The following is a 15279-nucleotide window of genomic DNA, read 5'->3' on the forward strand; positions in this document are numbered from 1 at the left end:
GGGAACCAAAAAAAGCATCTGTAACTGAGGTTGGCATTTTTTCTGTTCGTAAGTCCAAACACAAAAAAACACTATCCGTATATTTTACGCATTTTCTTTTTACAGATTGTTTTATTACACATTTTTCTTTTACAGATAGTTTTTTTACACATTTTTCTTTTACAGATTGTTTTTCACGCATTTTTTTTACAGATTGTATTTTTACGCATTTTCTTTTTACAGATTGTTTTTTTACGCATTTTTCTTTTACAGATTGTTTTTTTACGGATTGTTTTTTTACGCATTTTTCTTTTACAGATTGTTTTTTTACGTATTTTCTTTTACGAACACACAGATAATATTGGCATGGATTTTCCCCCATAAGATCAAAACAATGGGAGCTTTTATCCACATATTATCCGATGCTTTCCTGCATCTTGCACCTTCCTTCTCATAGTTTACACCTGAGGCCATAATGTATGACCATTCGAATAGTCCTAGTCAAGAACTAAAATTAAAAGAGAGTGGGAGAAATTGGCTTCTACTGGTTCAGAGCAGTGCATTGTGGAAGAAATAACAAGTGGTGGGACTTCAAAGAAAAGACTGGAGTCAAACTGGCATGGCTGCTGTCAGTGGCATCGTCAAGTCACCCATGTCTAGGCCATGGGACACAGTGATGCCCAGACTTGTTGAGAATTGAATTAGCCCAATCATTCATGATTTGTCCCAGCTGGGTAAAAGTGCACTGAACCAGAGAAATTAAAATGTAATCTAAATATAATGGAGAATCATTCTTCTCCGATCTTGAATACACCATGAGTGCACAACTGTTAATTTAGCTTTGAAATATTATTGGACTCATAACACAGCATATTGTTACTGCATCTCATTGGTGTCAAAACACTCTCTGAAAATCTACGTATAGGACCTGCAGAGTATATAGAGTGCTACACATGCACCCGCGTAACACTCTGGTGTTTCTTTTGCGTTCAGCATCCTTTTCATGCATAGGCACCCTTCATACATATAGCCCTGTAGTTCATTCTGACCACATGTGAATTTACACTCGTTTCACATCATCTAGTTCTGTCCTGTTTTTCACCACCCTGTTGTCTGTGGTACTGTAAAGTAAAATGTGCAGTAGTGCACAGAATTGCTTTCAGCCCACACAATCAGACTCTCATCTAGTCATTCTATTAATTCTAAACCTATTCATCATGTTTGCGTGCCGTGGTGTTATGTTGACACTGGTCTTTGAAGAGATAATCATCATCTTTTGGAGCAGAACTGCCCTTATTTAATCCCAGAAACAGCTGCAAAGAGGAGAGATGAGATTTGCAATTCATTTGCTATTCGACGTTTTTCAGATTTTGCCCCAGACAGGTAAACTAGGAAAAGTAGCTCTCTATCGGCTAGATCTTGTTAAATTCTATTATCATCACGATAGCGTTGCTTTAGTCAGATATGTTTTCAACATGATGTACTTACCACTTACCTTATCTCATTTCCCTTTTCTTAAGGATTGGGATGAAATCTCTTTAATTAAAGTTCCATTCAGTTCCGATATCTACATTTCTTATCAAAGCAATTTTCTTATCGTGGATGATCCATCATTTTATCAGAGCAATTAACTCATGAATCAGTTAAGAAAACTAGGTTATTTTAGCAATACGTTTTATTTTGAAATATTGAGGAAAATCCACTCTGAATTGATTGAACTGGAGATGAAATAACTATAAGCATAAACATAGCCTAAAGCCTATCATACTCTGATTTTCAAGACGTGACTAATGCTCGTGAGATCATCATAACCGGAAGTTATGCGGGAACGCCTACTGAGTGTAAAAATAAAAACCTACTTTCTGGCCTTAACAGTCCATACATCCAAACAGAAAAGTCCTACCTGATTGTATAGAACAATTAAACTCACCAACATTGCAACTGTACGGAAAGCTTGAATTATCCTTTCTATCTGTTTTTTTTTTCTTTTTTGATAAAAATTCACCGGAGTGTCAGAGTTGGGAAGCGCTCGTTTAAAAAAATGCAACGTCCTGCTGCCTCATGCATTATGTGCAATTTAGAAACAGGTGGTACGGAGGACCCTTGAGTGATTTCCAACGAGTGCTTCTAAAGTCCAATGCTCCATGCTGCTTAATGTTTTGCCACTCAGTCTAGATGAGGGGGGCGTGTCCTAGTGGAAAAGTAATGCATGTGCATACTCTCCATTGAGTATGCACATGCATATTGTGATCCACACAGCGAGCCACACACGAGCCACACAGCGAGCCACACAGTCGTACGGTGAAATTCTGCCTAAACCTGACTTGACACAAACGTTCATCCCAAATGCAGCCTGAGTGCAGTCAGTGGCTTGTGGCCCAGTTAGGCTTTGGATAAATGCGCTATATAAATGCACCATTTACACAATAAAGTTTTCTGCACAAACTACAAAATTCCCTTGGCCTAAAACACTGTTTATCAGACATTCTAAAGATGATGACTTATAGGTGATTTATGATAGCACCAGGATGTGTGTGTTTTGAGTAGACCCAATATCTACTTTATTATGGCTCAAGAGGAACAGCGGCCGTCTTGGAATCGGAAGATTGATTCCCGGCTCCTCCTAGCTGCCTGTCGAAGTGTCCTTGAGCAAGAGACACTGTACTTCTAACTGCTCCCGATGAGCAGGTTGGTGCATTGCATTGTTTCCTCAGCCGTCGGTGTGTGTGTGAATGGATGAACACAGAGCCGAAGAGTTTGATCAATCCTCAAGGGGGCCCGTCCCGTCCCCCCGCAGCCCCGCCTCCCCGCACCCCCGTCCCCCGTCCCCCGCCGCAGCGCGGAAAAAAATAAGTTGTTGTTTTCGCTGGTACTTTTAAATCAGCTTCTACAGGCCAATGTCCAAGCCAAGGTGAGGACTTTCAGGACTATATTATTATTATTATGAGAGAGAGAGAGAGAGAGAGAGAGGGAGGGAGGGAGATATAGAGAGATACGGAGGGAGTTTTACCTTTGGGTAGGCTACAGAATTGCGTTGGGGGGGGGGACTGTTGCCGCCGCGGATTTATTTATTTATTTCCCAAATGGTCTAAAAATGAGTTATCTTAGCATACTTTTACCAATGAATTAGCCTATACACAGACAACGACTGATCAGCCTATTTTGGACGATATGGGTCTTTTCTCGAGTCAGTGTGTAGTCTCACTAGTCTGTGTAGGGTTAGGTCTCTTTGGTGAATTCTTGATCAGTGTTATTATGTCACGACTCAAGAACAACTACCATGAAATTCTGACACGCTTTGATGTTGTGGACATCTGGCAGGTGAAAACAAAAGAAACCCGATTAGCATTTGAGTACTTTTTAACACCTCTTGGACGGCCGGCGGAGTAGTCTCTCAAGACAGACTGTTGCCTCGCAACAATTGAGGAACAACAGGGGAGGCGCTGTTTTCCCGAATATTTGACGATGGGATTCTCATATTGCCGGCGGAGAGGTCCAAAATGTTTGGAATTCCCAGAAAATATGTAATGTAAATGTAAAATGTCCACGAAAATCTTCATGGGGGCCTAAAGGGGCCCTGGGAGTCTTCATGGGGGCTGTGGCCCCGTGGCCCCCACAGACTCTACGTGGTTGGATGAACGTAATGCACATTGTAAAGCGCTTTGTTGCACCATTTTTCTTTTAACAGCATTTATGATCTTTTTCTCTCTAGGTCCCAAAAAACGGTTGAGGGGGAAAGAGTCATCCATTACCCGAATGGGTCACTACAAATATCTGGAGCAGCGAAAGAGGATAGTGGGGAGTACGTCTGTTTAGCCAAGAACTCAGAGGGGGAGTCAAAGGTCACCGCTATGCTAGACGTGAAAGGTATTTCAGCAACATGGACAGTCCATTGCTTTGCATTTACATGTTCAGTGTACATCATTACATTATTGTTATTTGCTGTCTGTTGTTTTTTGTGGAAGACAACACCGGCAGTTATAGTTAGTACAGTAACTGGTTATTACATCTATATAACTTGAGGTAGGGTAAGTGATACTGTATGTGTGTTTGTTCAAATAACTGTTAAATAGCTCTACTGTATATTCTACTATCGTGTGTTTGTTCATGAACGGGAGTCTCTCCGTCTCCCTCCAGCTCTTTAGCAAACAGAAAATGCATTTACAGGTCAGGATGCCAATTTTGATCAAATATGAAAATCTGTTAATGGCTTTAAAAGTCCATAAGAATAACCAGAAATATAGTAAAAAAGTAGTGATTCAGGCTTTCAAGCCAACACGGACTGTGGAAAGTTGAAAGCTGAAAGATGCATGGGGTCTAGACCTTTGACAGTTTCCCACACCTGTATCATCATACTATAATTCAGTCAATGTCTGAGTGAATGAATGTCAGAAACACCGGCGTATCTCCTCATTGCCTGCACCAATCGCTCCCACTTTTCACACAGGCATTGACCATAATAATATGGAGGTCTTAACGAAGCCATTTTTTCAATAAGATTAATAATGAATTTATTAGTGAATAAAAACCCGTTTATTTGTCCGTGGTCTATCTCCGACCGAGCCACACTATTAGCACACATCTCTCCATGCCAAAAAAAATCTGCACGCTCCCAGAATCCAGCTAGGCTACATTTTACCGACGCAACTGTCATATTTACTGTACAGATATTGTTTTTACATCACCACACGATCCCACGGGCAAAGTTGCGCTGATCTGCTCCACAGTACACCACCTCAGGCCCCTCCCCCTTTGCACAGACAGGCGATTGACGATTCAAACCACACACGGGTAAAAACAGCGCAGGCACCATTGTGGCAGACAGGCAGCTGTTACACACGGCGCATAGCCTACTAAGGTTATTTAACCACTTTTTGAAATGCAATGTTTGAACGTCACTTCATATTATAACTTCAAACCAAACGCGGGTGACACGCCTGGTCACTGACGACGCGCGTCGCGCAGTTACAGATCTCATCTTTCCTGCACCTAATGTGAAACATTGAACAGCACGGCCACGATCACAACGGAATGATTATCTATCAGGGTGCCTCTGTTGGATCACTTGATATAACTTTTAACCAAACGTGGGTGAAACAGCGTGCAGCCGCGCACGTAAAGAGTGCACGTGCGCACGCACATGGAGTGGACGGATTGATTGATATACCAAAACAACCCTTGCTTAGCACCTCGCTAAAAGCGTGTGCGCAGGCTACTCTGAGGTGGGCACCCACTGTCGTTATAATAGGAACCTTCTGCCCTAGCCATGATTCATGACTCTCGTATTCATACGAGAGTCATGACGAAACTTCACCCTGGTTTTTGCGAACGCTACATTTACAAATAATTAAAATATATAAACATTCGCATTTCAAATATAAAGTACTCACAAAGTGTCCCACGGGTGTTAGTTAGTAGCAGCGCCAGCGATTAGAATTTCTGCATCCCGCGTTGTTTAATAAAAAGCATTTTTATCCAAGGTGTTATTTTATTTTGCCATTGGCTTTCAACTACGCGCCCCTATCGGTCGGGAGGAGGGTGGCACTCGGTGTGTTCGATATAGGTACGCTGACCGCCCTGCCAATACAGACTAATAGGCGAGTGCGCTCCCGGTGTGCAACTGTACGCACGTGCGTATGTGTGCGCGTGCGTCATCGCGTGGCCGTTTTCAGTTCGCTATAAACACAACACGAGATACAACTGTCTTGAACATAAGCCACACACACACACACAGCGTGAAGTGGCTACAGCGCACGCTCCGGTGAAAACAGCTAATCTACAAGCTCACAACATCACAGGTTGCAAAAGCCATGAGTTCTCGCAAGCCAAAGCTCACAATTGAGACCGTTTTGGACGCAAATCCACCTGCAAATTGGATCTGTGCGACTGTCCATATATAGGTGCATGTCAAACTGGGGGTCCTTGATACTTTTCAAATGGGGCTCTGTGGGCTAATAAGTGTAAATGTTGCGGTCCTTGCTCTTGCCATGAAAACGTTTCCCTACCATGCATTTGTAAGAATACTTTCATGTTATACTGCTGTTTTTATTCATAAAAACACACACACACACACACACACACACACACACACACACACACACACACACACACACACACACACACACACACACACACACACACATACATATATGGCCATATCTGTGCATATAGTTTGGTATTATTTGGACAAACTTTCTTTGATTAGATTTTTTTAATAATAATAATAATCGAGAATAGTTATTCGTCCAATCATTGGTGAAACGCTTAAGTCTCTAGCTAGCATTTACCTTCTCACAGCAGTTGAAAAACTGCAGCAGGAGTCTGCTGCAAGTCCAAGGGTCTTGGGCTTGAACCCCTAAATAGTCAATAGCCAGTAGGCTATATATAATATATTTTAGTATCTTGCATAATAAGTGCAAATCTTTAAATTTGTATTCATCGAGCAAACTAGGAAGTTCTTTCTAAGTTATATTCACTTCACATGGAAAGTAGTTACTTCACCAAAAAACAATATAAACAAATGAAAGAATGAAAGAATATACAAACTCTGTGATGCTCCTCATATGCTCCAGTCAAAGACAATGTATTAAATTGCTTATTTCCGTCTTTCTATTTCTTGGTTGTTTTGTTTACAGATCCCACTAGAATCGTGGATCCACCCAAGGACTTGCACATTGTCAGTGGAAACACAGCCCAGCTGAAATGCAGTGCTGCTTATGACAAGACCCTGGGGACCAGCTTTCAGGTTTTATGGACTAAGGACGGGGAGGACATCACTATAGGCTCCCCACAACATTCCAGGTGCAGTCTGCCTCTTATTTCCAGATTTTATGTAAAATAATAACAACTAGAAATGTACTCTGTCGAGGTGCCAACTTGCTCCTTGCACACAAGTAGGCCATACATGGCCTACTTGTGTGCATGTGCATCTAAATCCTTTAGACCTGTTATTGACCTTATACCAAACTTGAAACGTTACGTCACCATCAACAACCAATAAGGGACCACCATTCTTACCCCGACAAACACAAACTTGCAGAGTGACGCATTACTTTACGTGGGTTACATTATCTTCTGATAATTAAATGTTTTGACGTGTAGAGGTTTGTTTCATTAGCACGAACGTGATAAAATGCGAGCGTGCATGCGTGTGGGTGTGTCCTCCCCCGCACAATCAGAAGCACTAAAGTTTCAAAGAGACATACTATATAGTATATACCTGCCAGACGACTAGGCTACAATACAAAGGCCGAAAGGCATGCATTAGCATTCCAATGGGTGATTGAGGGTCGCGCTCCATGCGCAACGGCAAATCCACTGTCCACTAATACCGGACCGCTGTCAGGTCTGGTGTGGGTCCCCTCTTTTTTCTCAGTCATGCTTTCAAATGGATTTGTAGATACAACGGGAAAACTTTGGATTCCTTTCTCGTGTACCAGTGGCACATGTCCCGCGGACAGGCGGCCGGGCCACGGACCGGTGGTTGGGAACCTCTACACTAGAGGTTCGGGCCGCTACACGGCAGTCACATCTAGAGTTCGTGCCGCTATCACACCTACAGTACATTGAAACGCCAATCTCACCGATATGCCCTGTCAGTCCATATACAGTGTAGCCATTTTTAACATAGGATATTGTTGGTTGGTTGGCTGGCTGAATCGTTCATAATATGCCAATAACTTGTATAATAACTTGTTTTATCTGTTTTAATATTGTAGACACTTTGCGAATGACGTCATGCTGCAGATCAAGAACGTCAACCAAAGCGACCAGGGAACATACACATGTTTTGCCAGGACTAACCTAGATGAAGACACTGCCTCAGCAGTGCTCACAGTGCTCGGTAAGAGAGGCCACTGCATAATGCTGACATTCATCATGGCATATTGTTATCGTAACACATCCTTGGAATTAAGTACAATGTTGAAAATAACGCCACTCTCTTGCTTAAATCTGTGTTGATTCTTCATGTTTAGATTGTATTTGATTGATGGCAACTAAAGGTATTTCAAATTTTGCGGTGCATTATCTGCCTCAGATGTGCCGGATGCACCAAGGAATTTGAAGTTGTCTGAACGGCAGTGGCGGAGTGTTCATCTGTCCTGGGTACCTGGCAGAGACCACAACAGTTCTGTAACAGGTAAAGAGATAGAAGTATCAGTTGCACCTCTCAGAGAATTAAGTGATTGGAATATTTGAATTGGATATGCTCAAAACAAAATCACACATAATCTGATTTACCTTTAGTTTTTGAGGGGCAGCTATAGTGTTTAATGTTTGTGTTTTCTGAACATCCAGACGGGAAGCATGCACATCTTTTTTTTTTACGGGTGCTGGACAAAAATATACATACAGAAAGAAGGTAGGATGTCCGCACACTGTTGTTAAGCTCCCAGTAGTTTATTGTACAACGTTTCGACCCCTCCGGGTCTTCATCAGGAGGTTTTTAATATTAGTGATTAGATTACAATTATGAGAAGTTCATATTCATTTCACGCAAGGCACAATTTCCTTTTGTGAGAATATTAAATATATTTCCAAGCTCCTTTGAGTATTGCAAGTGTTGGTTAGTGGTCTAATTTACTGTTTTTTAAATGATTGTACAATGGCACATCACTAAGTGCAAATACCATTATGATTCTCTGAAGTGTCTCTTCATATTCATTTATTCATATAAGCTCCCATAACCCAATTGCCTCTCTGAAATATCCCCTCTTGACGTGTAATATGTTGACGAGCGCAGATGCACGGCATTTGTAACTCTGAGCATGTCCAAATGGACCCGGAAGGGTTTCATTTCACGCTCAGAGTTACATTATTTGACTGTGTATAGACTTCGTGGTGGAGTATGAAGAGGACCAGTGGGAGCCCGGCCGGTGGAGGGAGCTGAAGACAGTGCCTGGTAACCAGGCAACAGCAGAGCTGCTACTGAATGGACATCTCAACTACCAGTTCAGAGTCTATGCTGTCAACGGCATTGGAACAGGGCCCCCCAGTGAGCCTACACAGAGATATAAAACCATCCCCGCAGGTGGGACTCATTCCCTGTAATCATTCCCTTTTTTTGGTCCATTGTCATGGTCAGCTATCGTTGGGTGTGCATGTTCACGTTACATTTTGAAATAGCTGCACAACTGATACTGTGGGTTATAGAGGATTTGCAGCAGGGAATGGAGTGATGATTATATTTTCAGTCTTTTTCTGCCTTTTATTGAGAGTAGAGTTCATAACGCCCAGCCCAGAAGTCGAACAGGGGACTCACTGTGAGGTATCAAAGCCCATGAGCTATGCGCCAGTTTATTGTAGCTTATTTTAATCTGAGAAATAAGACTATGCACAGAACCTTTTAATGCCATGTCAGAATTATGATTGTGAGGGAAATCATTCAATATTTACAACAAATTTCTCCAAAGCACCCGATAGGAACCCAGGCAACATCAAAATCCAGGGCCATCTTCCTCATCAAATGGACATTAGCTGGGAGGTGAGCAGGAAAGAATATGTTTTAGCCTGATTAAAGCAATCAATCATACAGTATGAATTACAGTGGTGTAAAGTAACTACGTACATTTACTCAAATGCTGCAGTAAGTAATTTTCAGGTTTACATTTACTGAGTATTTCCTAAAATTAGTACCAATTTTAATGTTACTAGTTACTTTGTAGATTTTGATTATTATCACAAAACATACACTAACCACTTCAGCCCTATATATATTTGTGCTATTTTCAAATATGGTATATATAATGTTATAGATGAAATGGGACATTCTGCTAAATGAGCACTGCCTTTGGTATATATTATGATGCCAGTACACTTTTTAAGTACATTTTGCATTCCCGGACTTTTACTATATTGCAGTATTGCTACTTTTACTTAAGACTTAAGTAAAAGAGGAGTACTTTTTCCACCACTGCATGTCTGCACTTTGATCCTGTTCTAGCCTCTGTTGCCAGTTGAACACAACGGCCCCGGCTTGGAGTACAAGTTGAGCTACAGGAGACTTTCTGCTGAGGATGACTGGAAAGAGCACCTGGTCAAAAGGCACTCCTTTGTGGTGAAGAACACGCCTACGTTTGTCCCCTACGAGATAAAGATTCAGAGTAGGAACAGCCATGGTTGGGGACCAGAGCCCAAAGTTGTCACAGGCTACTCCGGGGAAGACGGTGAGTCCTGAACAGATTCTAGAAAATGTCTTCCAAATCATGACAGTTTTCTGAAAAGCCTATGTTTCTATGTCTGTGGTTCTCAAACTAAGTTTAAAATAATGGTTAAAGTGGTACAACGCTAAAGCGACACAGATGCTTTCCTGTCCCAAATGGCTCAAACTGCAACAAGTGATTCTAATCTAATGCTTTATTAACACCTAAACATATTCATCATCAATGAACCGAAATGCACTTTAACATTCAGTATTTCCTCTTAAGAACGCCTGTTAATTTATTTTCACACACAACCGTGCATGAGGTTATGCCATTTCTGGTAACATACATTTAACCTGAATTAAAACGTGTACTGTTACACTGTACATTATATACGCACTGTTTTCCACTGTAACTCACTGCAATTCTTCATATTTTGCCTGCCTACAGTTATCAGTTGGCATTGTCTGTGGGAAAATGTGTCAGGTTAAGTTTGTCCTTGCTCTTCTTTTCTTCCTTTTCTCGCATCGAGTTACCCATGTGTAGGCGTACAATATGGTGTTAAACCCTGTGTACAGTAGGTGTGCTACAGGGAGTCAACCCCTGTGTAGGTGTACTTAATGGAGTTATAAGCCCTGTGTAGGTGTACTACATTGAGTTAACCCATCATGTGTGTGTGTGTGTGTGTGTGTAATTGTTAACCCATGTGTATTGTAGGTGTGTGTGTGTGTGTGTGTGTGTGTGTGTGTGTGTGTGTGTGTGTGTGTGTGTGTGTGTGTGTGTGTGTGTGTGTGTGTGCAGTAGTAGTGACGTTGTTGGACCTCCTCTGAGAGAAGCAGGTGGCAGATAACCTTTGTACTAGTGAGGAGGGAGAACAAATTTACACTTCCGTCTCAGAACCAGTGGGAAGTTTGACAGATTGTGACACACACTGCGCTGTAGGCCTTCTGAGACATATTGTTTCTGTTCCACTGTGCCTCGCTTCTACCACTGTCTTCCCCCACCACACTAGCAGTAGCGCTAGAAAGTCATGTGCAAAGGAGAGAAAGAGAGGGTATCTTTTTTCCTATTCCTTATTCGTCGTCTCATACTGTACATAACATAATGACGGGTGAGGAATTAAAGGAAAGACCTGCCTAGTGCCTACACAAGTGGACAAACATAACGACTTCAGATGCTTCCTTATATACGTGTACTGGAGCAATTAACATCCAATTATGCATGTATAACATCTAAGTAAAAGTGCAGTGATCCTTCCCCTTAGAGGGTAACATCACTGCAAATCAATTCTTAATAGTGAATGATCTATCCTGATGGCAGTCATCTCTTCCAGGATGACATTTCTACCATCCCCAGGGTCCACTGAATGATTTGAGTATGGATGGAAATGTTATGAATCATGTCATCTGCTATGACCTTCACATTTACCAGATCTCAACCCAGTTCAATACCTCCGGCCCTGTCTTGCGTGTCGCCTTACCCCTTATGCCTAACGTATTATTTTTAAATAGTTCAAATCGCCGAGCTATATCACGTTGTGAGCTTGCAGATCGGGTAATTGAACCATTAAAAATGTTTTTCAAAATAGTAAAACATGGCATACAGTAATAACTAAGGTGTAAGGTGGCGTGCAAAATAGAGCCCTTGCAATATAGGGCCAGCGTGTTAGAGTTAAACAATGCTCTATCCCCACCCAAACGATTTAAACACCAAATGAGGGAATATCTATTGTTAGAATGTTGTTCCATCACTACAGTAGAGTCCCAGAGACATGAATCTTTACCAAGGCGCATTGTAGCGGTTCTGGCGACTTGTGGTAGGCCTAACAGTTTCTGTTAATTGGTTTTACCTTTAATTTGTCACCTGTGTCCTTGTGCAAGTGTAAGTGCAAGTGAATGTGCGTCTAACTTTTACTAACCCCCAACCCCACCACCTGATCTGCAGTTCCTACTGCAGCCCCAAGTGATGTAACAGTGGAGGACTGGAGGATGAACACCACCCTTCTGAGGGTCAACTGGACTCTGGTCCCCCCAGCCACTGTACGAGGCCATTTGGGAGGCTACAAAGTAAGCTGACGTAGCTCTTCATCAGACTTAATTGAAATGTATACTGTACTTTGTTCTTGTTGTATGACCGTCCATGTCACTCAATGAAAATAACCATCTTGAAAAACTATGTCATCATTTAAATAAAACTTTACGAGTACTTTGGGATGCTATAGCAGTTGCCAGATGCGCACACACAAGCTTGCGCACGCACAAACACAAGCGCACGAAAGCGCGCACACGCGCACACACACACACACACACACACACACACACACACACACACACACACACACACACACACACACACACACACACACACACACACACACACACACACGCACATTTATTTTTTGTGCATGAAATTATTTTACCATGAATTTATGAACTGTTGCACCCCAAATTTCATCTCTCACACAACCCTTTTCACACAACAGGTGCACTGGGTGCGGAATCGCAGTTTATCAACCCATAACAAGGTCAAGGATATACGCCAGTCCATGGCATTCCCTGGCAACAGAAGCTCTGCCGTGGTGCCAGGCATCAAGCCCTACACGGAGTACACTCTCTATGTCAACGTCTACAACAGGAAGGGCAATGGACCCAACAGTGACCCTGTCACCTTTCAGACACCTGAGGGAGGTGAGAGGAGCAGACCTTGGTTATCCTCTGTTACATACTCAATGTGGCTGTGCAAATGTATGAGTGTACAGTATGTGTGTACAGTGCACACACAGATAACACAAATTATCAGAGTTATAAATGGATAAATTAACAGTAAATTAATTAACACAACTCTGACGTCTGGCATTTTGTTTTAAAATACAAAATATAGTTGGTAATGGCCGACTCCAAACAAAATTATATTTTGTTAAGTTAAAGCTCTATATTATGATAGCAAGCATTGCTTGTGTTTGTTCAGTATGTTCAGTATGTTCAGTCGCTCCAGCTTTTTTAATAAACATAAAATACATTTTTAGGTGGGTGACCAATTTCATCATGACTTCCAATTTCACCTGTTTATCTGTGCAATTCGATCAAATTGGTATCCTGATCTGAAAAGGTATTTTCAGGTCAGGTATTCAAGAGCTGGAGAGATGGGGATACTAACACAAACACTCTATAGCAGAGATGGGGATACCAACACAAACACTCTATAGCAGAGATGGGGATACCAACACAAACACTCTATAGCAGAGATGGGGATACCAACACAAACACTCTATAGCAGAGATGGGGATACCAACACAAACACTATATAGCAGAGATGGGGATACCAACACAAACACTATATAGCAGAGATGGGGATACCAACACAAACACTCTATAGCAGAGATGGGGATACTAACACAAACACTCTATAGCAGAGATGGGGATACTAACACAAACACTATATAGCAGAGATGGGGATACCAACACAAACACTCTATAGCAGAGATGGGGATACCAACACAAACACTATATAGCAGAGATGGGGATACTAACACAAACACTCTATAGCAGAGATGGGGATACCAACACAAACACTCTATAGCAGAGATGGGGATACCAACACAAACACTCTATAGCAGAGATGGAGATACCAACACAAACACTCTATAGCAGAGATGGGGATACCAACACAAACACTCTATAGCAGAGATGGGGATACTAACACAAACACTCTATAGCAGAGATGGAGATACCAACACAAACACTCTATAGCAGAGATGGGGATACCAACACAAACACTCTATAGCAGAGATGGGGATACCAACACAAACACTCTATAGCAGAGATGGAGATACCAACACAAACACTCTATAGCAGAGATGGAGATACCAACACAAACACTCTATAGCAGAGATGGGGATACCAACACAAACACTATATAGCAGAGATGGGGATACTAACACAAACACTCTATAGCAGAGATGGGGATACCAACACAAACACTCTATAGCAGAGATGGGGATACTAACACAAACACTCTATAGCAGAGATGGGGATGGGGATACCAACACAAACACTCTATAGCAGAGATGGGGATACAAACACAAACACTCTATAGCAGAGATGGGGATACTAACACAAACACTCTATAGCAGAGATGGGGATACCAACACAAACACTCTATAGCAGAGATGGGGATACCAACACAAACACTCTATAGCAGAGATGGGGATACCAACACAAACACTCTATAGCAGAGATGGGGATAATAACACAAACACTATATAGCAGAGATGGGGATACCAACACAAACACTCTATAGCAGAGATGGGGATACTAACACAAACACTCTATAGCAGAGATGGGGATAACAACACAAACACTCTATAGCAGAGATGGGGATACCAACACAAACACTCTATAGCAGGGGTTTTCAGCCAGCTGGAGAGATGGGGATACCAACACAAACACTCTATAGCAGGGGTTTTAATATGATAATATGGAGAGATGGGGATACCAACACAAACACTCTATAGCAGAGATGGGGATACCAACACAAACACTCTATAGCAGAGATGGGGATACCAACACAAACACTCTATAGCAGGGGTTTTCAGCCAGCTGGAGAGATGGGGATACCAACACAAACACTATATAGCAGAGATGGGGATACCAACACAAACACTCTATAGCAGAGATGGGGATACCAACACAAACACTCTATAGCAGAGATGGGGATGGGGATACCAACACAAACACTCTATAGCAGAGATGGGGATACCAACACAAACACTCTATAGCAGAGATGGGGATACCAACACAAACACTCTATAGCAGAGATGGGGATACCAACACAAACACTCTATAGCAGAGATGGGGATAACAACACAAACACTCTATAGCAGAGATGGGGATACCAACACAAACACTCTATAGCAGAGATGGGGATACCAACACAAACACTCTATAGCAGAGATGGGGATACCAACACAAACACTCTATAGCAGAGATGGGGATACCAACACAAACACTCTATAGCAGAGATGGGGATAACAACACAAACACTCTATAGCAGAGATGGGGATACCAACACAAACACTCTATAGCAGAGATGGGGATACCAACACAAACACTCTATAGCAGAGATGGGGATACCAACACAAACACTCTATAGCAGAGAT

At 42.0% G+C, this 15279-nt stretch overlaps 1 protein-coding gene across 4 annotated transcripts in view; it reads left to right on the plus strand.

Moving 5' to 3' along the window:
* Nucleotides 1-15279, plus strand: part of LOC310861069 (neural cell adhesion molecule L1-like protein) — a 93180-nt gene that overhangs the window by 30004 nt on the left and 47897 nt on the right. For all 4 annotated transcript variants that reach the window (XM_083768361.1, XM_083768360.1, XM_083768359.1 and 1 more), the window contains exons 12-20: nt 3692-3846; nt 6615-6780; nt 7698-7822; nt 8018-8119; nt 8813-9010; nt 9393-9463; nt 9923-10145; nt 12066-12187; nt 12604-12808. In XM_083768361.1, coding sequence (XP_083624487.1) covers nt 3692-3846; nt 6615-6780; nt 7698-7822; nt 8018-8119; nt 8813-9010; nt 9393-9463; nt 9923-10145; nt 12066-12187; nt 12604-12808 — 1367 coding nt within the window. The remainder of the gene's footprint in view (nt 1-3691; nt 3847-6614; nt 6781-7697; nt 7823-8017; nt 8120-8812; nt 9011-9392; nt 9464-9922; nt 10146-12065; nt 12188-12603; nt 12809-15279) is intronic.

This window comes from Protomyctophum parallelum, assembly GCF_964188405.1.
Source record: "Protomyctophum parallelum genome assembly, chromosome: 7".
Lineage (NCBI taxonomy): Eukaryota > Metazoa > Chordata > Actinopteri > Myctophiformes > Myctophidae > Protomyctophum > Protomyctophum parallelum.